General features: G+C 45.4%; 4 protein-coding genes across 13 annotated transcripts in view; 3 read left to right on the top strand and 1 right to left on the bottom strand.

Annotated features, from left to right (window-relative positions):
* The first annotated feature begins 45 nt into the window (after positions 1–45).
* C1H1orf56 (chromosome 1 C1orf56 homolog) lies at positions 46–2,982 on the top strand. Its single transcript, XM_019919393.3, is given in 4 exon segments — positions 46–289; positions 291–382; positions 385–1,202; positions 2,106–2,982. Coding segments are annotated over 4 exon segments (1,017 nt in total). The 5' UTR covers positions 46–203; the 3' UTR covers positions 2,127–2,982.
* Positions 2,662–10,420, bottom strand: CDC42SE1 (CDC42 small effector 1). 2 transcript variants are annotated; one of them, XM_004328969.4, is made up of 5 exons: positions 10,279–10,420; positions 6,817–7,134; positions 6,179–6,289; positions 5,371–5,459; positions 2,662–5,100 (listed from the first exon to the last, which is right to left on the bottom strand). In XM_004328969.4, the coding sequence occupies exons 2-4, from the start codon at positions 6,868–6,870 to the stop codon at positions 5,385–5,387; spliced, it is 240 nt and encodes a 79-aa protein (XP_004329017.1). In that variant the 5' UTR covers positions 6,871–7,134; positions 10,279–10,420; the 3' UTR covers positions 2,662–5,100; positions 5,371–5,384. The 2 variants fall into 2 exon arrangements, with proteins under 2 accessions (XP_004329017.1, XP_004329018.1); XM_004328970.4 differs by lacking the exon at positions 10,279–10,420 and adding an exon at positions 10,101–10,227.
* A 72-nt stretch (positions 10,421–10,492) lies between these two features.
* Positions 10,493–16,264, top strand: MLLT11 (MLLT11 transcription factor 7 cofactor). 2 transcript variants are annotated; one of them, XM_004328971.4, is made up of 3 exons: positions 10,493–10,626; positions 11,239–11,311; positions 14,975–16,264. In XM_004328971.4, the coding sequence occupies exon 3, from the start codon at positions 14,981–14,983 to the stop codon at positions 15,251–15,253; it is 273 nt and encodes a 90-aa protein (XP_004329019.1). In that variant the 5' UTR covers positions 10,493–10,626; positions 11,239–11,311; positions 14,975–14,980; the 3' UTR covers positions 15,254–16,264. The 2 variants fall into 2 exon arrangements, with proteins under 2 accessions (XP_004329019.1, XP_033715802.1); XM_033859911.2 differs by lacking the exon at positions 10,493–10,626 and having other exon boundaries at positions 10,658–11,311.
* A 142-nt stretch (positions 16,265–16,406) lies between these two features.
* The window catches only part of GABPB2 (GA binding protein transcription factor subunit beta 2), a 32,388-nt gene continuing 22,304 nt past the window's right edge, over positions 16,407–26,490 (top strand). For 6 of the 8 annotated variants that reach the window (XR_012333235.1, XM_033859823.2, XM_033859829.2 and 3 more), the window contains exons 1-4: positions 16,407–18,049; positions 22,086–22,193; positions 24,137–24,304; positions 24,863–25,057. Coding sequence is in view for 7 of the 8 variants with exons in the window: in XM_033859823.2 (XP_033715714.1) it covers positions 22,086–22,193; positions 24,137–24,304; positions 24,863–25,057 (471 nt within the window). In the remaining variant the exon portion in view is untranslated. Of the gene's footprint in view, positions 18,050–22,026; positions 22,194–24,136; positions 24,305–24,862; positions 25,058–26,490 lie in introns of all 8 variants that reach the window. The other 2 variants (XM_033859819.2, XM_033859817.2) reach the window with 2 other exon arrangements.

Raw genomic sequence — 26,490 nt, 5'->3', positions numbered from 1 at the left:
CTGAGCCCCTGGGCCTGCCGGAGCTGACCCGCGGGGAGAGGGCCTGGGGGAGGGGCGTGGCGCGCGCGTCAGAGCCCCCCTCCCCTCCCCCGCGGGCCTAGGTTCTAACGACCCGGTGGGTCGAGAGCCGAAGGGAGGGAGAGAAGGTGGGAGCTCTGGCCTTCCTCACTGGCCTCCCTCGCAGCCCCACACCGCCCAGCCCCATGGTCCCCGCTGATGGCGCGCTGCTCTGGGCCCTGCTGCTGAGTCTGGGGCCCCGGGCGGCGGGGGTCGAAGGCCTGACTTCGACCGCGGGACAGTTTCCGCTTCGGGGGGCCTATGACCCGCAGCTACCGGACCACCGCCCGGAGCACCCGGAGCGTTGTTTCCCAGAAGATGAGGGTAACATGGAGGATGAGGATGACGTCGTGGCCGTGGCCGACAGCCTGGCAGGCCCGGCTGCTGCCGAGCTCTTGGCCTCCACGGTGTCCACAGGTAGCAGGTCGCGATTGTCGGCGGAGGAGGATGGGTCTTTGGAAGAGAGGGTTGTGACTTATGCTAGAAAGAATAACACCGAGTTGGAGACTCGCAATACGATTTCCAGTACACCTGGGGGGCCCAGCCCAGGGTTTACAGCGAATGACCAGGATTCCGAAATCAGGATGAGTTCAAGCCAGCGGCCCTCCACCTGGAAGGCTGATGTGGACCAGCTGCTCTCCGACACTACCCTGAACCAGTGGTCAACAGCACCGTCCACCCCAAACCAGTGGCCACTGCCCTCGCCCACAGCCATGCCAGCTCCCGAGGATCTGCGACTGGTGCCGATGCCCTGGGGCCCGTGGCACTGCCACTGCAAGTCCGGCACCATGAGCCGGACCTGGGCCGGGAAACCACGTGGCCTTTCGGGGCGCCTGCGAGTTGGGGCGCTGAGCCAACCCCACACTGAGCACCGGCCTTGCACCTACCACCAATGCCCCTGCAACCGTGAGCGGGAGGAGTGCCCCCTCGATGCAGGTCTCTGTCCTGACACCAGCTGCACCACTCAGACCACCACCAGGGCCACCACCACTACTCCTCTTCCCCTACTAGTCAGCCGACTCAGACTCACCCCCTTCATCCCCAGTCTCAGGCCCAACCCAGCCCTTGCTTTTTGGAAAAGGGTCAGGACTGAGCTGGAGGATATTTGGAACAGCCTGTCTACAGTGTTCACAGAGATGCAACCAGTAAGTGTTTCGTGATGAGCCAGCATCTTTGTTAAGGCATCTGAAAAGTCCTGATATCCAGAACCCTGTTGCTAAGCCAGCCAGTGTGTCTGCGTGAGCTATTGCTTATGTTTGGTTTTTGATTCATAAAATGCATTGGTTATTCACATTGTTGTTAGCCATTGATTCCACCCATCATTTCTTGAGCAACTGCTGTTTGGCTATTAGGCAACATGTAGGTCATTAGATGATTATTGACCAAACTGTTAAGATTGTAGATACATAAAGAACTCTTGATGTGGAGATACTTGATGGATGTGGAAAATTTCGTAGTTTTCAGCTTATTAACGCAGCTTAACAGTAACAGCTGCCAATATCTGAGGTCTTATGTGCACTCTACCTGGATCAGTCCTCACAACAACACTATGGTATTATTATTCCCACTTTACAGATAAAGAAACAGGGGGTTTACAAAGTAAGTAGCGGAGTCACAGCAGGATTTAAACCAGGTTTGTTTGACACTAGTGCCGATGATCTTAACCACTACTAACCCAAAGAACTGTCCTCCTGGGATTATTCCCAGAAACTTAAGAATTCTCAGGGAAGGACTGTCCTCTACTTTACCAAAAGAGCTACCAAAGTTCCTGATCGACCTGATAAAATATTCTTAAGGTCTCAGGATGACAGGACCTTTGGGGAAAGGAGGACAATAAAATGTATACTTGGTCATTCTGTCAGTTTCTGGTTTTGTCTTTCTCCTTATTGTGTCTAATACCATTATTCAATATAAAAAAGAAGCATAAATAGTGGGCAGCAGTGTTAAGGGAATGAGGGTTTGTGGGGAGAGGGAGATGAGGCAAGGAGGGGAAAAGAATATGGATGTGGTTATATTTTCCCTTTTCTCTATTTCGTTTCCTTACCCAGATAAACAGAAATCGGAGGTAACGGCCATTTCATCCACAAGAGGAGGTGTCAGCATCTCAACCTCTCCTCCCCATTCAATCCCAGCACGCACTGGATATTTTTAGTACAGAAAAACAAAACTAGAAAAAAAATATATTGTTTGGTCTTGTGTCTTTCTACAAAGGTAGAAAGGTGGGGAGACCATAAATCTCTTGAACCTTAAGACTGAACTGTGTAGCTAGCAGCATCTGGCTTGGTCCCTTCCACTATCCCCCAGGATAAAAATGTTGACGTTGCTCATCTTCTTCATTTCCAAAGTTGTTTTTAAACAAGTACTTCTTTAAAGACTTGAAAAATCTCAGATGAATGCCAAGAAAAAGGAACAGGAAGAACAATGGGTTGAGCCCTTGGGAGGTGATGGTTATCTTCTCCTTGCCTTCAGGACACTTGGCCTTCTCTCCTCAGAAAGGGCAAGGTCGGCACAAAATTCCATGACAGCCACTTTCTAGGAGTTGCCTTCATTAACCACGTCTACCCTTTAACCCAACACACACCTGTAGTGATTACTCTGGGACTATTTTGCTTAAACTTTTTTTATTTGAAAATGTATTTAAAAGTCCAACAATTTTTAATATAAATTATGACTCTCAAACCCATTCCCATCACTCTAAATATTGTTAAAGTGATGGTAGCATACACATTAGAGAAGGTAGCTAAAGGTGAGAGAGCACCAAAGAAAAGATTGTGTCTAAAGAATAGGCAGTAGAGGGACTTCCCTGGCGGTCCAGTGGTTAAGACTCCTGCTTCCACTGCAGGGGGCGTGGGTTCGATCCCTGGTCCGGGAACTAAGATCCTGCGTGCTGCGTGGTGTGGCCAAAAAAAAAAAAAAAAAAAAGAATAGGCAGTACAATAAGGCTCAAGATCAGGGTGACCGGAGATTCCAGGAGTTCCCCCATCTTTCTGCCCTATCCTGTTAACCCTTTAGATCTAGTATAACCCTTAGGCTAGTCAGCTACTTTAGGCCAACAAGATGAGCTACTTTCAGAGCAACTAGCTAGACTGGAATTGGGTACATTGGGAATGTATCTCTATAACCAAGCTTAAACACTTAAAAACAAATCTGCAGGAAATGCACTGAAATTAGAACCTCAGTCACTATAGGTGGGGGCAAACTGGATGGATGGTGGAGTCAGCAGAGTGGATCTTAGTTCTCACATTCCTGACCCCCACTACCATCAAACAGGATCCTTCCTGTTACTGAGCTAATGAGATCCCTGCCTTCTCATCTCAGAGCAGACAGGAGCTCATCTGTTCTGCCCTCCTCATCACCCTGCAAGGAAGGGGCCAGAACAAATCACCTGAGATAACTGAAAATGCCCGAAGACCCGACTCCTACATTATTTTCCCACCTAAAGCAGACTCTTCAGCCAGGTGGGCAGTGGGACCTGGTCTTCAGACAAAACTCCCTGAGTCTTATTTGTGTCTGGTTCTAGGACTAGGGCACAGAAACAGAGCTTAAAATTTGGGGAGGATAAGCTGGGGTATCCATGGCTCTACTGTTTTTCACTCCCTCCCTTCCCCAGTACCCCCATACCCTGTTCATGTCTCCACACTGCAGGAACCCCTCCTCCAGACAGCATAAGGATGGAGAAGCACAGTACACGTCCATCACAGAGACATGAACCCATGCAAGCACAAGCAACACACTGAATAAAGTGTTTGGAGATTATGTGCAGCCCTACTGAGCCTACTTTACACAGGGCCCTAGTTCATCCATGACTCAGGCTTAGGATGAACAAGTGGAAATCATTTGAGAGAAAAATAACAAGTGGCTCTCAGCTGGGGGTGATTTTGCCCCCTCGGAGACATTTGGCCATATGTGGGGACATTTTTTGTTGTTATAACTAGGGTGGGCCAGGTATGCTGCTAAACATCCTATAATGCACAGGACAGTCCCTCACTACCAAGAATTATCCAGCCCAAAATGTCAAAAGTGCCTAGTTTGAGAAAACTTGCTCTAGAGGTCTTCCGGCTCTCATGCCGGAGGATCTTAAGATCACTCAAGGATGATTGTTTTCAACCTATCTATTTCACCACCACTCCCATTCTCAGTGATCAGTAAGTCTACCCTGAGACATAACTCCTAGTTTTGCTGCATTCTGGGTTTCTCTCCAAGATCCCTCTTCCTGCTCTCTAGGCCAGCAGGGAGGTGGGCAGAAGGCAGATCCCCAAGACTTCAGGTTAAGACCCACCTCTTAACTCTTATCCAGTGGGAAACAATAAGGCTCCTGACAGGGATGGGGTTAAGGATAGAGGTAGTAGCAGGATGGGAGTAATTAAGAGAACTCATCTTACATTGAATTTTTAATTAATTTAAAAAAAAAAAGGAAAGATCTTAGGAGCCAGCAATGCTACAGAAACATAGGGTTAGAGGCCTACCTAGAGAAAGACCCTGGTATCGGCAGAGAGATACTGAGGGACTGAGTTTCAAGTCTGAGATCTAAAGAGAAAAAGTAGACTAGCCAGTGGTCACCCTCCCAGACCCTGCTTGACGTCTGCTTCAGTTCATTCCAGGATGAAAGATAAGGGCAGGGAGGTAGGGAGCTTCTCAGCAAAGCCGGCTTCAGCTTTGGTAATCTCACCTACCCACCACATTTAAGGAGTTCCAGGTTAAGAGTTTACAAACATATGGCACCTAGACCGTCATTCAGGAGAAGGGAACTCATCCCAAGTTCCCAGAAAACTCCTATCTCAGATCTGATAGTGTCCAGGGCTTCAGCTGAGCTCCTTCTGGCCAACCAGTAGTCACTTGGTCAGTCCTGCTGCCTTGACCCCCATCTCCAGGAGGGGCTACAGCCAGAGGGAGTAGAGGGAGTCCAGCCCCCAAGCCATTTGAGGCACTATTAGACAGATAGGGAAAAGAGGGGCCCTGGGGTTATTGATTCTAGGAGGGAAACTGGTAGGGCCAGCATCTCTTCTGGGCTGGACAGGGTGAAGGCTGGACACACAGTGGAACCTGATTAAAGGAAAAAAAGAAGGAAGATTAGCCTTGAAGAAAACCTTAGGGAGAGGGTACCACCTGGTTCACACTTAACTATTTCCACAGTGTGCTCTTTTTTTCTATTTCTACCTGTCTGCACATCCCTTTCTCTCTGCCTTTCTGGATCCTACCTTTTTGACTCTTCCATTCTAATTTTCTTCCTCCCGTCACTTCCCATTCTCGCAGAGGATCACGGTTCTGAGGCAGGGGGCTGGAGGTGTTGGATGGGTTTCTCTAATCACTCACCAGTCGTATTGGAGCTACAAGCCCCTAGAATTGCTCCACGGTCTGTCTCGGTTTCCCTTGGATCTCATCTGCTCCTGAACTGCACCTGTCTGTGAAAAAGCACACGTGAGACCCTCTCCTAAATCTTCCTATGGCACAGTAAAAGAGCTCCCCTGTGCCCTCCAGGGAAGAGGCTGACCCCATCTCCTTGACAATAAAATCACTCTGAAAAGGTTAAAACTAATCTCTATTCCTCCAAGGGAAGTAAGTCTCAATGCCTCCTTTCACAATGACCTTCATGAGGATGAGACAAAGTGGGTCTTGTACTAGTAAGATCCTCTCACAAAGGACTCTCCCATATTTATCTGTGTTTCATAACTGGTGAAAAGATTCCTTCACTACCTCCAAGCCCATTTCCCTTATTTTGAGAGCAGAAATGCATATTAAACATTACTTAGGATAGAGGTGCTCAGCCTTTTCCCTGTCCCAACACTCCCAACCACAATATGACTTACTGTGGCGCTGAGATAGCAGTTCTTAGTTAATAGAAAGAAGGGTTATGGTTTTTGGAAAAAGCCCTCCAAGTAACTATTAAGACATATATATCCTCCATCCAATGACGAAAAATCTGCTAATTGTAAAGACGAGGGAGCCTAGGACAGAGACTTGAAATGCCAGATCTCAGATTTATGCAGCCTGTGACCAGGACTAGAATCCTAGCTTCTTGCTTCCCATCGAGTATTCTGTTATGCCCCCAGCTTGAACTTTCAAAAAAGGGCACAGTTCTAGGTCACAACCTCATATCAACCTCTCCCCATTCCCTTGTTACCATGGCAAGTCCATCTCCAGCACCCATCTCCCCAGAGCCAATGTGAGTCAGGTGGACAAAATTCATTGGTTCCCCAATCATGGTCCGGTCAATCCGTCTCCTCTTCTTCTTCTGATTGGAGAAGACAGGGAGTTACATCACAGTGGAGGAAGGGAAGAGTTGCAAACCACTAAGGGAAAAGCTAAGGGCCTGGTGGGAAAGGGGATACGGCATTATAATAGGGAAATCACTAGGGTATGAAAGGCAAGGTTAGAACAACATAAACAGAGAGAGGACACAGGCAGGGTGGTAAGGGCAGTGGCCTGCAGAGTGAACACTGGACAAAGAAAGGACATGTCAAAGTCACCTCTGGCTGATGAGGAAACAATGGGGAAAACTGACAGGTATTAAGCTCCACCTACAACCCCCGTCCAACTCAAAATGGACAGGAAAAAGAAGTGATAGCCAGGACTGTTCACTTCCTTCATCACCCAGTCCCCTTTATTCCATGTACACACCTGCCAGGCCATAGAAGCTATCCTGACAGAGAAGAAGGCAAGAAGTGTGCTTTTTAGACGGTGGATCCTAGACTGATGTATCTATGTCCCAGTATACGGTAACTGGTTTCTGTGTGGTGGGGTGGGGTGGGGGAGACTTACCGGCTGGGGTTTCTCTACCACGCAGCAGCCCAGTTTGTGCCAAAATTCACTCATGTTCCCCGATGGTTCCAGTTTCACGCCTCTGCCTGAGGCCCCAGAGGGCTCTTGCTCTGGTGCCTTGACCGCCCACTCCTCACTCCCCTCAGGTGTAACAACACCCTGGGTTTACTCAGCTGGACAGGTCTAGAGAAAGTGGAGTCCTCGGAGCCCTTAAGCTGAGCGGTGAAGGTCAGTGTCTCAGACCCTGAGAGACTAGCAAGGTCGGAGAGTGGGGTGGGCAGGCAGGCACGAGGTTACGTCTTCCACAGACCTGGAACCCTGGATGAGCAGAAGGTAAAGAGAGGAGAAACCTTAATGAGAAATCCACTCCCCCACTCTTTGAGAAGGCTCCTGATGAGCCCATATCTTCCTGCTCCCCTGTAAAGGCCCTAGTCCTACAACCAACACTAACCTTCTCCAAACATAAGAACCTCCAAGTCTGACTCTCAGAGAAAGGCAAACAACCAAAAGGGCACCAAAGGGTTACGGAACAGTAGCTGCTGGTACCGACGGAGGGGAGAGGAAGGGGGCTAGAAGCTAGGAAGAGAGGATGGGAGGGGACTAAATGATACTGGCAGAAATGAGCAAAGTTTGGGGGTGCTACAAGCTCCACCTCCCTTCCCCCTGGGTTTAAGGCAGAAGGGGAGGGGCATTTAAGTGACTTTGAAGAGGAAATGGTGGTTTTTTGTTCTCACAAACAAGGCCTCCACCCCGACCCTCCCTTTTTCCTTACCTTACCCTGAACACCTAGATTTTCTTTAAGACCAAGAGAGGCCTTGACTACCTAGGTCCTAGGTGACCAACTGCAGCATGTTGGAACCTAAGGCTTCCTACAGTGAGGAATTTCTTCCCTCTCTGTTCCCTGCCCTTTTTCCTCCTCATTTCCCTCAACTGAGATCCAACCCCTCCCAGAAGCCATTTAACAGTTTTTTTATTACTTGACCTTGAGATCCTTCCTGAGGGCTGCCTACACTCTGTTTTATCTGTGTTCTATGTCAATGCACTCCTCTGTGTGCACCTCTGTTTGCACATATGTGGCACGACCCTATGTCCACGTGTGTGTCTTGTGGAGATCATCTGTGCACAGGTTGTAGGTACACGTGCCAGGTATCTTCTGTCCCATGAGGAATCTTTTTCCAGCCTCCCCACCCTCTTCGCATGTCCTGTCGTGCCACTCCGCTCTGCCTCACACCCCATAGGGCCTGGGCCTCCCTCCCTCCCTCCTCCCCTCATGCTGTGACCTGTTCTCTCTTCCCTCCTTACCACTTCCACCCCCAATCTTCATCAGCCAACCAGACATGAGGAACTTTCCAACAGCATTAGTGTCCAAGGAAGAAATTCCTCCCCTCTTCATTACTGCCAGCCAGGGTAGGGCACATATAGGTTTCCTCTATTTTCACTGCATTCCCCTAGTGCTATAATACAAGCAACCTCAAAGATTCCAAACAGGGCAGTTTCACGCACATTACACTTTAGCCTGAATAGGAATCTCCCCTCCCTCCGAGATTGGAACCCTGATGCTCTGGCACCCTACACTGATCTAAGAACTGAGAGGGTTTCTTCTCAGCCTTGAGATGAGATCACAGAAACAGTGAGACACAGCTTCTGAGGGATGGAAGGACCCGGGAGTCCAGGCTTTCTCTTACTTCCCTTCCCACCACTGGAGGGGAGGAGTAATGAGACAGGGCGGAAGTCAGAACACGGCTGTCCAGAGAGGGGAGCTGTGGTCAGTGGGGAAGTCAGTCAGTCACAGGGTTTGTCGTGCTGGTGGTGGTGTTGGGTGGTAAGGGTTGGGGGGGTGGGAGGGGATGAAGAAAACAATGAAGAATCAGAGGAAACCCCCAACACTACCAGACACGCTGTACTGAGACTGGACTCTCCCCCAACACCCTCCTTGCTCAAAGCTGAGTGAACAGAAGTGGATGGTGGGAGGGAAAAGGAGAGAAGAGGGGGAGGAGGAGAGAGGGAAAGGGGCAGTGGAGGGAACAAGGACGTTTCTGTTCCTTTTCCACGGACCTGGCCAGGGCTGGGTGGAGGGAAAGTGTGTGTGTGGGACTTGGCATGAAATGACCAATGATGGTGAGAAGTGACCAGGAAATTCCATTCCCTAGGACACAGGACATAAGGGTCTCTGAAACCTGGGGGTGGGGTCAGCGTGAGGAGAAGACTGGGCAGGGTGAACGTGGTGGTGGTGGTGAGGGGGGAGGGGAACAGGCCAGAAAAGGAAGTAAGAGTGATTGGCTGCCACTCTCCTTTAAAATATCTAGAGAAGAGTGGGTTGAGGAAAAATGAAGTCCTCAACTGGTCAGCCCAGGAAGAAGAGGCACCTGAACCCACTACCCACTATTTCAACTCCACAATTAAGGGGAAGGGCTGGGTAAACAGTAGGAGGGGTCAGGATTAGATCGTATAAGGCCATACCCTGACTGCCAAGTAGTGCTGTGACTTGGGCCTGAGTCCCAAATAGGAAGGGTGAAATACAGAGCTGGAAAAGACACCAAGGTCACAGGAGAGCTTAAGAGTTTTAAAACTATTGGGGAGTGAGCAGGAGAATGGATGGGAGAAAGGTTCCAGGGAGGAAGGATGTACAGAGGTAGTTCCCTGGTCCTGTTCTAGCCCCAAACCGGTTTTCCCGGTCCCGCTGACTCCAGCCCCAAGGCCTCCTACCCCGCTGCCTGACAAGCCTTCACAAGAAGCAGCTGGAGAGAAAGAGAAAGAGAATTGAGAAAATGGAGCGGGCAATTCTGGCTATGAGCCCAGGGCTGCAGCTGGTCCCCTATGGAGACCTCCAGACATGAGGGCTGCTGCGGGGCTCTAGAGAAGTGGGGGTGGACCCCAGCTTTCAGTCAAGTGACAGGCATTTGCCCCAGCACCAACCGTGCCCTTCCCCAGGAAAGGTCTTGTGGAGGCTTAAGAGGAAACACGGCTAGGCCCTCAACTCCCCCTGCCCCATAGGTTCAGTCACATAGGCTCCATTTCTGCCCACCCCCGGACTCTACCCAGAAATTCTCTGCTCCTCCCAAGCTTAAACTAGGATTGGGCCTCGCTGTGAATCCTTCCGACTTTGTCACTGTCTGGCGTGGCTGCTTGTCTCAGATTTAGACCTTCCCGGACCAGCTCTGCTTCAGTTTGCTGGCACACGGCAGCACCGAGGTTGGCGAGTCTCAAAAGAGACCTTTTTCCCACCTCCCGTCTCCCCCCAACACTCCAGACCCGTCTTCCCTTCTGCTCTTCATTGGCCTCACCTGCACACCGCCGGAGCACGGACAGGGACGGCTCCTCACCCGGCGCACCCCTTTTGCCACCGACCCAGCATCTCGACAGCCTTGGACGCCCTCCTCCCCCACCCCCAGCATCCGGTGCGTCTCCGCCTGACTGGGCAGGCGGGGCGCACGGGCCGAGGGACCGAGTCCGAGGCCTCACCTGCTCTGCTCCGGCATCCAGGCGTCCGGCGCCAGCTGGTGGGGGGGCTCCCGCTCGGTGCCCGCCGGCGTGGGGTTCCCGGGCTCGCTTCTCGGCGCGGTGGGGGAGCCGAGGGCGGAGCAGCAGAGGTGCGGCTGGCTGAGGGCGGAAACGGCCGCGACGCGATTACGAAACCCGTCCGGCTGGGAGCCGGGCGCACAGCTCCCCTCTGGACTGAGGTGGCGCTGCAGGACGGAGGGACGTGGGAGGGGCCTCGGAAGCCCCCGAGGGCCGCCGCCCCTGCCGGGAAAACCCGGGAAAGCGGACCCTCGAGGAAGGCCTGGCACGCAAGCTGGACCCTCCAGAATCGTGCGTTCTGTTTGCGCGTCAGGCGTTGCGGGGCGAAAGGAAGCAGAGCCCCCAAATCCTTCGGCCCCAACCGAGTTCAGAGATTGGCAGAAGCACACGCATCCCCGATGTCCCTGTGCCCTACCGCAAACGCAATAGGGCTAGGTTTATTTACCCATTGTGAGGGTGGGAAGGCAAATCGGGAGGTACCGAGGGAGAATTTTTGTGATTCTCAAAAACAGTTCGGGTGACCTGAAATCCTTAAATTGGGGAATAAAGGGACACTCCTCCACGTTGTCTAGAGTCAAGACTTTTAATCCATAAACCTAAAATTAGAGGACAATTAACTACTCATTCATTACACCCTCAGTCTGCACGGGGGAGCTGGAAGAGCTCGGGAATCAGACCAATAAGCCTACGGAGATGCTTTAGTCCTGTCTCCCTCCCTCAAGTGTTCTGGAACCTATCTTTTGAATTAGCCGAGTCAGGCCGGGAGGGGGCGGGGAGTCCTTCCGCCATTCTTAGGAGGGGCTGCATTGCAGGGGGAGACTGAGCAGACTGACTCAGTCACTGAACAGAGAGGGAGTGAGAAGACAAAGCCGTCAAAGCCCCAACAGCTTTCTTGTTCTCCAGCCCAGAGCAGACATCGGAGCCCTCGAAGTACTCCCTCCATCTTTGGAACACGCTAGTAATTCACTGATAACAGGTAAACGAAACCGGGGCGGGGGCGGTGGGGCAGCGGCAAGGGGCTGAAAAGATAGTCGGTGCTTCTAGTTAGGTTGAAGACCCCAAATGAGGATGGGGTTGGGGGACAGTTCAAGAGGAGCGAAGGCGGCGCTGTGAACAATAGGCAGTTATTCACAGTTTTACATCTTTGCTAAGATCTCCATCCATGCCTTATAATCCTTTACACAGATATTAATTTCTAACAATTTACATGTAGTTATTTCTCAGCATTTATCTCATTTCAGTTGTCAGTTTGCCTATAACATTGTCCTGAAGATAATAAAATTGTTAATTTTATTATCTTCAGTTTAGTAATCTACATCTTCCTTTTCAAGCTGTCAATTTGTTCTCCCAGCTTTTTGATGAATCTCTAGTCCTACTGTACCACTCTAGCCTCTACTTCCCTGTATCTTCAAATGTTTTCTGTTGTGTTCCATTGATGTGTCTACCCTCACCCCAAACTTATTTGTCTCCATAGGAAGGAGTTTGGAGGGAGAGATACGCGATAATATTGAGATAATATTGAGATTAATCCTGATCTTTCTTTTAACAGTCTCCTCCCATTCCCAAACCTATTCTCCAAAGAAAGAGGCAGTTTGAGGTAGGAAGGTAGGGGCTTCTGTGTTGGAGAACTGCCTGATCCCATATTGAAATCCAGTACAGTCCACAAGAGCTAGGTATGGGGGCAGATTCTGGAAAAGGAATGCTTATTTGCAGCAGAATGAGACACATAATGAGATGCCAGAGAGGTTCCATTCCCCTCCACCACCATCCCTTGTCCTCCCCTCTACAGTGGCAGCATGACACAGCAAGGCCCTGTTGGGTAGGCCCTAGAGTCCCACTGAGGATCTGGACAAAGGGTATCTGGGCGTGTCTGTGTGGCTCAGAGAGAGCCACTTTATGCTATGTATTTGCTAATTGTGTATCTCTAAGACTAGACAGTGATATTTAGAAATTACCTTTGCCTAAAATACCTGAATAATTTAAAATGAAGGATAGTGGGAAGCATTTATTGAGCATATATTGTGGTACAAGGCACTGTCCAAGCCCTTTAAGATAAGTAAATGAGAGATATAAAGATAGATGAGCTATGGGTAGAAAATATTTGGGGAAGAGAAAGCAAGCTGAAATGGGACCCTGTGCAAATTTTGGGTATTTGGGAATTAAATCCATACTATATTAAATTTAAAATGTTCGGGTATTTTAGCGTCAATTTTCGGTGCAGTCAATGTTCTTGACTTGATTTTAAATGCTGTATATACTTGATTGAGTGCCTTTCCGAAATGCATTTGGTACTCTGTACACGTCTCTGAATCAATGGCATGGCTAGAGATTTTGGACCTTTTAAGTTAATATTTTGTACAATTTCCTTTACCTTTTTTAATTGCAAGAGAAGCTCTGCCAGACATTCAGAATTGTCAGGACAGTTTTTATACATATACTGGTTGAAGAAAAGGAGTCAGTTTGTCAAAGAGCTTTTTCCCTTTCTCAGATCCTATCTTCCTCTCTTCTGCCTTTGCATTTTCACCATTCATATCAGAATCACACTTAACCCACTGAATACCTGTTCTTCAGGAACTAAGAATTCTTGCAAGTTTTGAGAATATTGGTATAGGATTATAAAAAGCTGCAGGCAACTATCTATGTATAACACATCAAAAAAGAATCAAGACTGGAAATTATGAGACCCTATCCAAACTGACTGGATAATTTCTAAGGTGTTTTCTAGTTTTAAAATTCTATGCTTTTTTCCCCCCTATGATTCTATTTTTTAAAGAGCCTATTATGTGCCCAGCATTATACTAAGCTCACTCTGGAGGGGACTGGTAAGGGAAGGGATACAAAAGAAGCCAGCTAGATTGGCAAACAACTAGTACTGTTAGTTTAAAAAAATCCCCATGGGAAGAAGTCAATAAGGCTGCTGACGCCTAAGGTTTGCTTCTTACAATCTCTACAGTCCCAGACTAAGCCAGGGTTGGCTGGTTGATAGGAACAACATTTTTTGTAGCTTTCTGTGCACATGCCTCTGCAAATTACTGTGGAGATGATCAGGGCTGAATATCATAGGATGATGACCTCACCTTTTCAACATGCTCCCCCACGCTTTTACAGTCCTCGAATTACCCTCCTTTTAAGCAGCTTGTCTGCTGAGTAATGCTCAGCTCCCAGGGTTTATTTTGGAGCTTGAACCTAAGAAGAAAAAGAGTAACTCTAACATTAAAAACATCCTGGTCTACCCACTTACCATTCCTAAAGCCCCTACACTCACACATAACTGTATTCTAGATTAAGGCCTACTTTTTCTGCCACATTATATGGGGGCATTGTGGAACCTACTTAAGGCCACTATTTAGGAGTCTCAAGGCCTGGTGAGAGCCAATGGACTCTGTTGGAGGAAGGCCTTGTGAAATGGGGGTTCTATTTTTGGAGGCAGTGGAATGTTCTTTCTGCTCCTTTGGGAACACTTCAACTAATGCTTCTTGCCCCTTCCCTTGGTTAGTAAGCAGCAGGGTGGGGGCTGCAGGGAGATATAATAGTCTAAGTTCAGGGTGTGGGTGGAACGGGCAGGAAAGGTGAGAGAAGTACTCATTAAAACATGGAAAAGTATCTAATTCTGTTAAAAGACTTTCTCCTTCCAATCTAAACTTTACTTTCCTTACCTGAAATTTCTAATCCATTTGCTCTATCATCAGGTGTATTCTAGCACTGGGTCAGAGAAGCAATCCTGTTATGGCATAGAAAAATTCTTTTAGCACCTGCATTTTGTTCTGAAGGGGAGGTAGGCTAGAGAGAAATAGGCTGTTAAGGTTTATCTGTGGGGTTTTAAATGGGAGTGGCAAGGTATTCATTGTATTAAATACTAAGGGAAAATTAGTCAGCAGCCTTGAGTGTCTTTTGTGTTTAAAGCCCAGCACTTGTGAAGAAGGTACAAAGTAGACTGGTTTTTACCCTTGGGGAAACTCTCAGTTCCTTGAAGGAGATAAGATTATCCCCATACAAGACGTATAACAGTGGTCTGTAACCCCAAACTGATATAGTCAGGTGAAACTCTACAGGCATTGTGGGAGATACTGGAAGAAATAGGGTAGATGGAGCTGAGTTAAGTTTAAGGATGTCCTCCAGGAAGAGGTGAGTTTACAGTAGGGTTTAGAAAGCAGGGAGGAAAATAGAAAGTAGAAAAATCATGGAAACCCTTTTCAGAGGTACCATGACCTATTAAACGAAAGGCAGGAAGAAATCAAGAATATGAAATATAATAAGAGTTCAGGGGAAAGATTCCTCTAGGGACTTGAATGGAGTCTTGAAACTTGGATAGTATTTTAAGGTGGAGAGTGGAGAGAGTTAAGACAGGAATAAGCATAGCTGTAGCAGAGAACATACTACTGCTAGGAAGAATGGGGCCAGATTCTGGAAGGCCTTGAAAACCAGACCCAAGCAGTAGGCAGTAAATAAGTCATTCCAAGATGGGGAGGAGTTAGGAAATGGTAGAAAATGGTAATAGAGGAAGATTCCTGAAGCTTGTCCTAGGGAACCTGGATTATGTACAGAGGCAAATGGGGATGTAAAGTTTCTCAGTAAGGAAAGGCCATGGGCCGCAAAGAGGTGGCAATACCATGAAGACTGATAAGTGGTTTCTTTCTAGGAAGTTATGAGGGACCCTGTGAGTAGCCAGTACAGCTCCTTTCTTTTCTGGAGGATGCCCATTCCAGAACTGGATCTGTCGGAGCTGGAAGGCCTGGGTCTGTCAGATACATCCACCTACAAGATCAAGGACAGCAGCGTTGGCAAAACAACGGGGCAAGCAACCGGAGCAGAGCAGGAGAAAAACCCTGAAGGCGATGCCCTCCTCGAGTACAGCACCTTCAACTTTTGGAGAGCTCCCATTGCCAGCATCCACTCCTTCGAATTGGACTTGCTCTAAGCCCAAGACCTCTCTCCCACCACCTTGCCCTCCTTTCCTGCCCTTTCAAGCCCCTCCTTTCCACCCTTTTACCCTATCAGTCTTGCTCTCTCCCCTCTATTGTGTTGAGGTGGTGCTGATGAATCTGCCAGAGTTGTGATTTATTTATTTATTTATTTTATTTATCTATCTTTCTTTCTTATCAGTTTCTCTCAAAAACCCTCAAGCCACAAAGTAAAGGGTTCAAGCAATGGAGTATTGGGTCACAGGGATTCCTTTCCTCCCCCCCATATATTAATTCCAGAAAACAGGCCTGATGAGGGCACCAGAGAGTAGTATGGAGTGCAAAATGGAGGACTGATTTTTTTACTTCATTTTAATCAGCTTCAGAGATTGCTCAAACCTTCCTAATTTCTTGCTCCAGGCCAGTAAACACAAATATTTCTTCAAGTGTTGATGAAAACCCTGTAAGTTTCAGTTTGAGATTATCTGCTCTACAACTGTAGGATTTCTAAAAGGCTAAGGTGGTCCTGCTCCTTCCTGTAATACACTTTTTCTCAGAGAAATTGGGGATAAAGTTTTAAAACAAGAGGAAATAATACATCATGGGAGATGACAATAGGGGAAAGCACTGAATCATTTCAGAAATAGATATGCTCTCTCAAAAGGGTTTTCCTTCTTCAAGCTTACTTTACAGTTTTGCTCCTGTCGGCTGAAAACTCTAGCTGAGGAAAACCACTGGGATTTCAAATCTTAAGATGCAATCCTGCTGACTATTATGATAATTTGTAGGGTATTATTCAGTTTCTAAAAGGCCTAGGGTTTGGTCCTTAGTATTTTAGTTTTGCCCTCCTGCATTTGCAATGTAGAATAATGATCAAATGGGCCTCAGGCACAGTTCTTCAGCTACCTTGATACCATGAAATGAACAATCAACTCTGACCCTACACCTTGTCTCCACTCCTTCTGAAATTATTGCTGCTGATTTGTGCTGCCATTTAATCACTTCTTTAATAAAGACATTCAATCCCAGGACTGGATTCTAGTTTTCTCTCTTCACAAGGAAGCAGTATAGATCTCAAAAATTAGCCTTGCTTCCAAGTTCAGCTTATATATTTTATCTAATATTCAACTTTGCGGAAGGGTTTGAGTAGCCTTTATACATTAAAATGATGAATTTCAAGTTGAACAGATAGATAACAAGGGTGAAATCAGCTTGAAATTATTTAAAGTATTTTGGGAGAAAGCTGTAACCAACCATTCTTGTGCTTGCCCACTGACTACCAGTATCTGAGGTAACAATTCCAGATGCCTCAGAAGGCACCTATGGCATTAAATCTGCACTGCATTATCTCAGCCTGGGTGCCTAACAAAATAAACGAATTAACCCAAATACATTATCTGCTTACTTATAACTCACCTCATTAAAAAAAAAAAACTATTTGGACTAATTTACAAGTAGTTTATGGGTGCCTACTATATGAGACAGAGTCGGACAACAGAGAGGTTGTAAACAAGAATGAGACAATGATTTTGACCTTCAAAAAGGGAAGCTGCAAATACCAATTTGGGCAGTATGCCGTAAATCCTTTAAAGTACATGAACAGGATCTAGAGAAATTCAGAAAAGGGGTGGATTAGTAGTTTGGGATTAGCAGATGTAAGCTATTATATATAGAATGGATAAACAACAAGGTCCTACTGTATAGCACAGGAAACTATATTCAATATCCTGTGATAAACCAGAATAGAAAAGAATATAAAAAAGAATATATGTACAATTGAATCACTTTGCTGTACAGCAGAAATTAACACAACATTGTAAATCAACTATATACTTCAATAAAATAAATTACAAAAAAAGAAATCCAGAGGAGGTATCATGTAAATCTTCCCCGTAGACTTTGAAAGGCCCACCATCAACGACAAAAGCCAAAATCGAATAAAGAGTGGAGCAGTGATATGTCCTCTATTTTTACTTATTTTTGAAGGTCTTCCTTCCCGACTTCTCGCTGTCCTTTAGTTCAAGGAGAACGGCGGGTGGAGATGGGAATCAACTGTTTGGTAAATAAAGTACTTAAATGGATTTGCAAACTCATGCTCCATCCTCTTCCAGGCCCCCCACGAAGAAATGACTCCGTTGTTTCAATATTCGCGCTGACAGCTTGGCTCTGGGCTCCTTACATTAAGGCTGTATCTGGAAATGTGGCCGTCCGGCACCAGAGCTCAATTCATGCGCAAAGCCAGCAATGTCCCAAACATCTTCACCCGAGGTTGAGACAGAGAAATAGGGTTTTCTCATCAACCCTAAGCCCCCTAAAAACAAGCAAGAGAGAGCAGGACCGATGCAAAATCCGATTTCTCAGCGGTTTGCGGGGCTCTTGGCGCCAAAACAAACCATCGGGTCCGTCCCCTGCCGGAACTATAAGACACGTAATCGATAATACTCCGCCTCGCTAAATAGTCCCGTCTAAAATGTCTCGGATACACACTATTTTACCTCAAAGCCCTTCCGGGAATAGAAAATGAGGCTCTGGGGTACATCACCCTTCTGTTTGAATGCAAATGTGGCTTTTCTAATCATTTTTTCTTCATAGATTCCTCCGCCAGAAATTATATTCGCCGTATTCACTTCCGGGTCCGCCATTTTGCTGCCTCCATTTCTCCGCGAGGGGGGGGGTTAAAGGCCCCCAAAATATGCATATGTGAAAAGGTCAAAAAGTAACCGTCAGTGACAGGGAGTCTTAACTAGAGAAGGAAACAGGACCAAACTGGCGGGCTCGGTGAAAACACAGCCGGCAACGTCCCGGACGAGGAGGTGAGGAGGAAGAAGAGATGCGTGGAATCGGGGGGTGTCACGGCTGGGAGGGAGGCTGCCTTGTAAAAGTTGCACCGCTTCTCAGCCCAGCCCCGGACTTCTGGATGCAGACGGAGCGGTGCCCCTTCACCAGAGCCGGGGCGGCTGGGGGAAGGAGAGGAAGGGGATGCTGCCGGGAGGAAGGGGAGGGGACTGGGAGGAGGTGAAGAATGGGGTGGGTGTAAGATCTGGGGCTGGGGAGCTGGACCGAGGGAAGCCAAGGCCACAGAGGTGACCACTAGGAGGCAGCGCGGAGCCCGGACCGGGGGCTGCCCCCTAGGCTGAGACCGTGGCTCCCTGCTCCTTCTTCCAAAAAGACAGAACGTCGCTGTGAGGCACGGGAGGAGTTGTGATACAGGAGAAAACGGAGACCCTAATTCTCTGACCCCAGTAATAGCCTAAAGATTATTAGTGAGCTCAGTAATCTGAGCAAGAGCAGTAAGGGCCCCGCCTCCAGTTCTTGCACAGTTGTTTGTACAGCTGGCGGCCCAGTGGGGACGTGTGCAATAGAAAAAGAAGAAAATGTCGTCAGATCATGGATTCTTCGCTTCCATTTCTCCTTCCCGTTAGCTTTCTCCTATTCTCACAGAATTCCTTGAGCCACTTGACATCATCTTATTCTACTCCCCCTTCCTAGGAGGACTTTCCTCTCTCATCTGTCTTTTTAAAACATCTCGGGAAAAGGACATTCTATGACTTTACTTTTTTTTTTTTTTTTTTTGGCCACGCTTTGTGCGCTGGTGGGATCTTAGTTCCCCAGCCAGGGATTGAACCCTGGCCCCGGCAGTGAAAGCACCAAGTCCTAACCACTGGACCTCCAGGGAATTCCCAGTAGAGGTGTTTGCGTCTTGGTGATACACTTTTTATATATAGTATAATTTGAGAAAATGTGAGTCATTTCTGCTAATGAACCACCTAAAATTTTGTTCTTTTTTTTCACTGTTTCTATCAGTTTGTTTTTTTCTTTTTTTTTTAACTTTTTATTTTATATTGGAGTATAGTTGATTAACAATGTTTGTTCTTGTTTTAAACTATTAGTTGGGACTTCCTGGCAGTCCAGTGGTTAGGACTGCGCTTCCACAACGGCGGGCATGGGTGCAGCCAAAACCAAAAACTATTAGTAGGGACTTCCCTGGTGGAGCAGTGGTTAAGAATCCACCTGCCAGTGCACGGGACACGGGTTTCGAACCCTGGCCCGGGAAGATCCCACATGCCGCGGAGCAACTAAGCCGGTGCGCCACAACTACTGAGCCTGCACTCTAGAGCCTGCAAGCCACAACTACTGAGCCCGCGTGCCTAGAGCCCGTGCTCCACAGCAAGAGAAGCCACTGCAGTGAGAAACCCGAGCACCGCAAGGAAGAGTAGCCCCCGCTCGCCGCGACTAGAGAAAGCCCGCGTACAGCAATGAAGACCCAACACAGCCATAAATAAATAAATAAATAAATAGTAATAACTAAATTGAAAGGCAGGTTTGATATTTTAAAAGAAAGATAACCATGGAGGAATGCAAATATAAGTTTTCTGTAAGAAGGGTATGCTATCATTTTTTCTGTAACATTTTCTTAAGTCATAAAAACTTAGATCAGATTATAGACTTTCACACTATTAAAATTCATCCTCTGCTCCAGTCCAGTCACAGGGCCTAGACTATATATTCATGTTGAACAATCTCCCCTAGTGGTCTCCTGGATACCCATGTTTGAGCACAATATTCTATGATATAGATTGGAATATTAAATAAAATAAATCTAAATCACATAGTGGCTAGATGATTCTCAAAAGTTTTGGTTTTCAGGTTTTAATATTCTTAAAAATTATTAAGGACTCCAATCTGCTGTATCTATTGCTATTTACTGTTTTGAAATTAATTGTTAAATGTTAATTAAAATACAATAATAAATCCATTACATGTTAACATAAATAACAAAATTTTATGAAAGTAAATAACTTCCAAGTTAAAGAAATCGTGAGAAGAATGACATTGTTTGGGAATTACCTGGCAGTCCAGTGGTTAGGACTTGGTGCTTTCACTGACTGGGTTCAATCCCTGGCCGGGGGGGAACTAAGATCCCACAAGCACAGCCAAAAACAAAAAAAAATGGCATTGTTTTATATTTTTGCAAATCTCTTTAACTTCTGGCTTAATAATTTTCATATGTATTTCTTATTTTCATATCTATTCTACATTCAATCTTTTGCAATATGTACTTGGAGAAAGGAGGAGTATTTTAATAGCTTGTTCAGGTAATTGTGGATATTCTTCTTTGATGTTACAACAAGTGGCAATTTCTTAAAAGTTAGTTGCAATGAGGAATCTGAAACCATGTCAATGAATGTTTTATACTTGATTACCTTAAAACCCATTGATCTGCTTTCACTTTGAATGAATCTTTTTACCGATTTTGTAACATGCATTGGTCATTTGAAAAATACTGGTTCACCAAATAATTCCCATCCTCCAAATGTTGATGCATTTTATACAGTATTAAAAAATCACATTCATTAGTATCACCACTACTTTTATGAGAAAAGTTTATAGTGAGCTATCAGCTCATGGAGGTGGATATTCCCAAAATTCTGTTTTTTGCATGGAAGCTGAAATTATAATTGATAATTGGCAGTAAATACTGCCAATTGTCTTCCTTGAAATGGCAGACTCTCTTTGTTCATTTTTTAAAATGAGAAATTACTTTTTACAATATGGACAAAGCAGTACAAGTTGAAAGGAAACATAATAAAAATTAAATTTATCAAGAATAGCCGTTTCCTCGTTGGTTGGAAGATTTGTAGTGAGTGGTGATTATATACCATTCAGACAATTCTGCATTGAATATAGAAACTTCTCACTATCCTGGGTATCCTTTATACCCAGGCCAGTTTCTGATTTACAGTAACCATCATTTGGGGTGGGGGGGCGCTGCAGTGGGTCTTCGTTGCTGCCCACGGGCTTTCTCTATTTGCTGCGAGCAGGGGCTACTCTTTGTTGCAGTGGGTGGGCTTCTCATTGCCGTGGCTTCTCTTGTTGCGGAGCACGAGCTCTAGGCGCACGGGCTTCGGTAGTTGTGGCTCATGGGCTCTAGAGCGCAGGCTCAGTAGTTGTGGCACACGGGCTTAGTTGCCCCGCGGCATGTGGGACCTTCCTGGACCAGGGATCAAACCCGTGTCCCCTGCATTGGCAGGCAGATTCTTAACCATTGTGCCATCAGGGAAGTCCCAGTAACCACCCATTTAAATGACCATTTTGCATGCTCTTCAGACTTAATCTCCACCATTTATTACCTTTGATTTCATGTGTTTAGCAACAGTTTTGTTTTTCTTTTACCCTAAATAACTGAGAGTTGGCTATATGCCTTTTACAGGGAATAAAAAATCTCTCCTACTCAGATGCTTTTTTACTATGAGCTTTCACAAAGATTTAATAATGCCCAAATTATTAAGTGAAAAACTGTAATGATTTTAGACATAACTATACTTTTAAACAAAGTATGTAATCTGGCCAAGCTGATGACTTTGTTTAAAAAAAAACTCTAGGTGTTGCTGAGACACCTTCAACAGGTGCAGTGACGTCTCTGTTCATTTTTGAAAAAGTGTCTGCCATGTACCTGAGTCTCAGTATCCTCGGTTTATCTATTCATTTTTTGTTGTAATGTACTATTTCTACCCATGGTTGTTTCAAAGGGGTGAAATGCTGTTTTATTGATTCCTTAAGCTAGAAAGGCAGTAATGTGTTTCACATATTTCCAAAGTATTTTTCTGGAGATTGAAGGTGAGGGAACTATGGTTTAGGGCCAGAAACTTCCCAAATATCTGACTGTTTGTGTTAGATGAAGTAGAAAAGAAGTGCCTTATCAGATAGTCTGCTTGAGAAGTATCTTACATATATACAAGAGGTCTGCTAAAAACATACATACAAGAGGTCTTCTAAAAACATTTTACAGGCAGCTTTCCTTGTGTTTGAGTGACAGCTTCCCAAAAATTTGTGTTCCTATGCATAAAGATGTCTTTGGTGGACTTGGGGAAGAGGTTGCTAGAAGCAGCAAGAAAAGGCCAAGATGATGAAGTGAGAACATTGATGGCAAATGGTGCCCCATTCACCACAGACTGGGTAAGCTCTCTTAATTATTCCCAGCGTGCGCTGTTACCAACCTTTTTCATAAAGGCTAAACAGTCTGTACTGATTTTTCTTCATTCTCTTTCTGCCTCAGTCTCCTTACAAGCATTTCATTTTCTTTGCCTCATCTGAATATGTGGTTTTCCTTTTCTTTTAGTTTCCAAATTGAAAGAATCTCCTGTGGATATATGGGTGGTAATTGTAAGATACTATATACTTGTGATTTTCTATAATTTTTTAAAAATTATTTATTTATTTTTGGGGCTTCCTTCGTGGCGCAATGGTTGGGAGGCCGCCTGCCGATGCAGGGGACACGGGTTCGTGACCTGGTCCGGGAGGATCCCACATGCCGCGGAGCGGCTGGGCCCGTGAGCCATGGCCGCTGAGCCTGCGCGTCCGGAGCCTGTGCTCCGCAGCGGGAGAGGCCACAACAGTGAGAGGCCCGCGTACCACACACACACAAAAAAAAATTATTTATTTATTTTTGGCTGCATTGGGTCGTCGTTGCTGCTTGCGGTCTTTCTCTAGTTGCAGAGAGTGGGGGCTACTCTTTGTTGTGGTACGCAGGCTTCTCATTGCAGTGGCTTCTCTTGTTGCAGAGCATGGGCTCTAGTTGCGTGGGCTCTAGTAGTTGTGGCCCATGGGCTTAGTTGCTCCGCGGCATGTGGGATCTTCCCGGACCAGGGATTGAACCTGTTTCCCCTGCATTGGCAGGCAGATTCTTAACCACTGCACCACCAGGGAAGCCCTATAGTGTTTTAATTTTTAGAGTATTTTCTAAAGGTTTACTTCTCCCTGGAGTGTACTTGGGTTATAGGCTGTAATTAGCTAGAAATTAAACAAAATCAGTGTACTGAGTGCATTTCTAAACTAATGAAACTCCTTGTTTCCTTTTCTCTAAAATGTCCTCATTAATAAGGAATAGCCTAGCCATTTTATTTCCTTTACCACTGTTAAAAAACATTAAAGAGAAAGGTGTAATTTCATGAGTTCAGACAGTCAACTTGGAGAGCAGAGTGTCAGAAGATCCAGGTCCCGGTTATAACATGGGTTTGCTTAGTATTCATAGATTTTGTAAGCATTGCCTAATTTTAACAATTCGATAAGCACTGTCCTCTGTTCTGGGGTGATTAATTCATAAATTTAGAGGCCAGCAGTTTCTTAGCACTTCACAAAAAGGAAGAAAGGAAACCCATGAGATTAGCATTTCTATAAATAGGCCTGAAAAGAGCAATGTGAATTAAATCCAATCAGGTAAAGAGAGTAAATATATGAAAAGCAAAGAATAACAAAATAGGTTTTAAAATAGAGAGCATAACACGAAAAAGGAATAGATCTCTGGCCAAAATGGATGCTGATAGATAACTGTGATTAGTAACAAGACTTACTTTGAGATGATACAGACGTGCTTATTGCTATTGACACACCATTGCTATTTTTTTCTGCGGAGTGCGGGGGGGCACTTCATCTCATCAGTATTTTTGCTTAGCTTTACTGTGGTAACAAACTTCTCTTTCAACCAATTAAATTTGTACCCTAAATTTCACATGTAACTTTCTAGTCTCTGCCCTTTTCCTAGAATTGTTTTGAACTTGCCTATCCCTTCCCTTTATCCCTGACTCAGAATGCTCTTTTCTATCCATTTTTTTTAACCTTCTTCTAAGCCCTATTTAAAATCATACCCTTTATGGAATTTTACCTGGTAAGTCTACCTGACTTAAATCCATTATACTTAGTGCTTCTTTAATTGGTCGTATATTTATTTGTCCATTAGTGTATTAATTTTAATGAAATAATTTCTTCAGCTTATCTGTCCAGCCAGTTTCTCTCTCCAAGGACAGGAACCTAGGCGTCACCTGTTGTTCATTTGTATCCCTCCAGTAATGATTTAGGACTCTGCACACAGTTGATATTAAATGAGTATTATTTTCCCACAGCTTGGAACATCACCCCTCCACCTTGCAGCCCAGTATGGTCATTATTCCACAGCAGAAGTGCTCCTTCGAGCAGGCGTTAGCAGGGATGCCCGGACCAAAGTGGACAGGACCCCCTTGCACATGGCTGCAGCTGATGGACATGCACACATCGTGGAACTACTTGTTAGGGTAAAGCAAGAAGAGTGAGGGGGTCTATATTGTAAAAAAGACAAATACCTCCCTGTTTTTTTTACTTCAACAGGTGGTAGGAAACTAGGTTGGGAAAGATTAAGTTTAGGACAGTTTATAGTATTGAATTGCATCTCTTTCAAGAGTCATCGTGGCTATGAGGATTTTATTTTCTAAGTTTTTAAAGGCTAAACAAACTTTATTGAACTTTCTTCATTTTTCTTCTGCAGGTGTTCTCTGATCTTATGCCTATTTTTTCAGGCACTCAGCTCTCTGTTAATAAATGCAACAAAAATCTGTTCTTTTCCCCTTCCTCTCCCATCTGTTATAATTTCCAACTATGTCCTTAAAAGGTCCTCTCATTTAAGGCATTGTGTCTATGAGCATTCAGGAGAATTTGAATTCAGGAGACATGTTTTTCCCTTTGATATTTCTTAAACATTTCTAAATTTGAATATGTGTAATCTCTATGGAAATCCTCTGTATATGGTGATGGGATATTGTACCTGTGCTACTGTAACCAGTGTCTCTTTGAAAAAAATTACTTTTCTATGACAGAATGGTGCAGATGTGAATGCCAAGGACATGCTGAAGATGACAGCTTTGCACTGGGCCACAGAGCACCACCATCGAGATGTTGTAGAGCTACTTATCAAATATGGAGCTGATGTCCATGCTTTCAGCAAGTTTGATAAATCTGCCTTTGACATAGCCCTGGAGAAAAACAATGCTGAGATTCTGGTCATCCTTCAGGTCCTGTTCTTTTTATACACCACAGTATACTTCAGTTGAAGTTAAGGATTTTTTGTAGGAGCTGAATCAAAACTGAATTTTCTCTATCTTATCAAAGTAATACTTCCATTATGTCTCAATCTTGTGACTCAGTGTCATTAGTATCTTTAAAAAAATAATAATATTCTATAAAGCCCTGAATTATTCATGGTGATTGAAGAACAATGTTGTGGCCAGTACAAAAATAAGTTTTTATTTGGCTTTGGAATGTTTTTTCTCCATGAAAATTTCCCTTTCTAATTAAACTTGACTTGGGATAATATTAAAAATCTCTTTATGTTTTATGAATATACATCAGCTCTTGTGAGATAGTACATAGCTCTAAAGCATATTGAGTCATAAGGAAGCCATCTCAAAATTAAAAATCAGCTGTGATGATATCATCCATTGATTTCCTAAGCCAGCACTGGTATATCAGGAAATAACAGGATGAGAGATACAAAGATTAGTAGGACATAGCCCTGTCCTTGGAGTGTTTACAGTATGATGAAGGTAAAGACAAGATATAAAGCATTACAGTACTATGGTGGTAAACAGATACCTAGTAAGTATTACAGGAGGGAGTATTGATAATGCTTAAGGCAAGGATTAAAGTATATGTAGGCTCTGAACTGAGTTTTGAAGGAGTAGTAGGCAGAGGTGTGAGAAGATGATATTCTAGGCTAGAAAAAGCAAATCAAAGACAGAGGTGGGAAAGGACATGGAATATTCAGGAAAGAGTAAGTAGTTCTGTGACCAGAGATTGGGCAAGAGAAGCAGAGTTTGGGAGTGGCAGGAGCTAAGGCTTGAGAGGCTGAGTTCTGAACATAGGGTTGTTAGATGGCATGCAAAAGAGTATGGACTATTGGGCTTCCCTGGTGGCGCAGTGGTTGAGAGTCTGCCTGCCGATGTAGAGGACGCAGGTTCGTGCCCAGGTCCGGGAAGATCCCACGTGCCGCGGAGCAGCTGGGCCCGTGAGCCATGGCCGCTGAGCCTCCATGTCTGGACCTCAACAGGAGAGGCCACAACAGTGAGAGGCCCGCGTACCGCAAAAAAAAAAAAAAAAAAAAAGTATGGACTATTTTGTGGGCAAGGGGGATCCAATAGAAGCTTTTAAGTAGAGAATTGATATGATAAGATTTTTTAAAACGATGATTGTTTGGAGTGTGGTACAGACTTGAGAGAGAAGACACTTAATGCTGAAGACCTTCATTAGGCCAGGCAAGAGCCAATGAAGGCTTGAATTAAGGAAGTGATAATGGAGGGTAAAGAAGGAATTTTACAGTAATCAGAGAGAATGGATAATCTGTTTCAATTGAAGCTCTTAGCAAGGGGATAATTATATGTAAAAAAATAACCATTTCTACTGTATTATCAGAGGTTGGTTGGTTTTTTCTGACATATGGTTCCCTATA

The sequence above is a fragment of the Tursiops truncatus genome, chromosome 1, assembly GCF_011762595.2.
Source record: "Tursiops truncatus isolate mTurTru1 chromosome 1, mTurTru1.mat.Y, whole genome shotgun sequence".
Taxonomy (NCBI): domain Eukaryota; kingdom Metazoa; phylum Chordata; class Mammalia; order Artiodactyla; family Delphinidae; genus Tursiops; species Tursiops truncatus.
This window is presented reverse-complemented; position numbering and strand designations above follow the sequence as displayed.

What these genes read in the sequence shown, in the direction of transcription:
- CDC42SE1 (XM_004328969.4), bottom strand. Translation starts at nt 6,870, where the DNA reads ATGAGTGAATTTTGGCACAAACTGGGCTGCTGCGTGGTAGAGAAACCC. An exon ending in TGGTAGAGAAACCCCAGCCG is followed by an intron (nt 6,290 to 6,816) that starts GTAAGTCTCCCC and finishes TTCTCCAATCAG; the next exon opens with AAGAAGAAGAGGAGACGGAT. An exon ending in CTGGAGATGGACTTGCCATG is followed by an intron (nt 5,460 to 6,178) that starts GTAACAAGGGAA and finishes GCTTTTTCACAG; the next exon opens with ACAGGTGCAGTTCAGGAGCA.
- MLLT11 (XM_004328971.4), top strand. Translation starts at nt 14,981, where the DNA reads ATGAGGGACCCTGTGAGTAGCCAGTACAGCTCCTTTCTTTTCTGGAGG.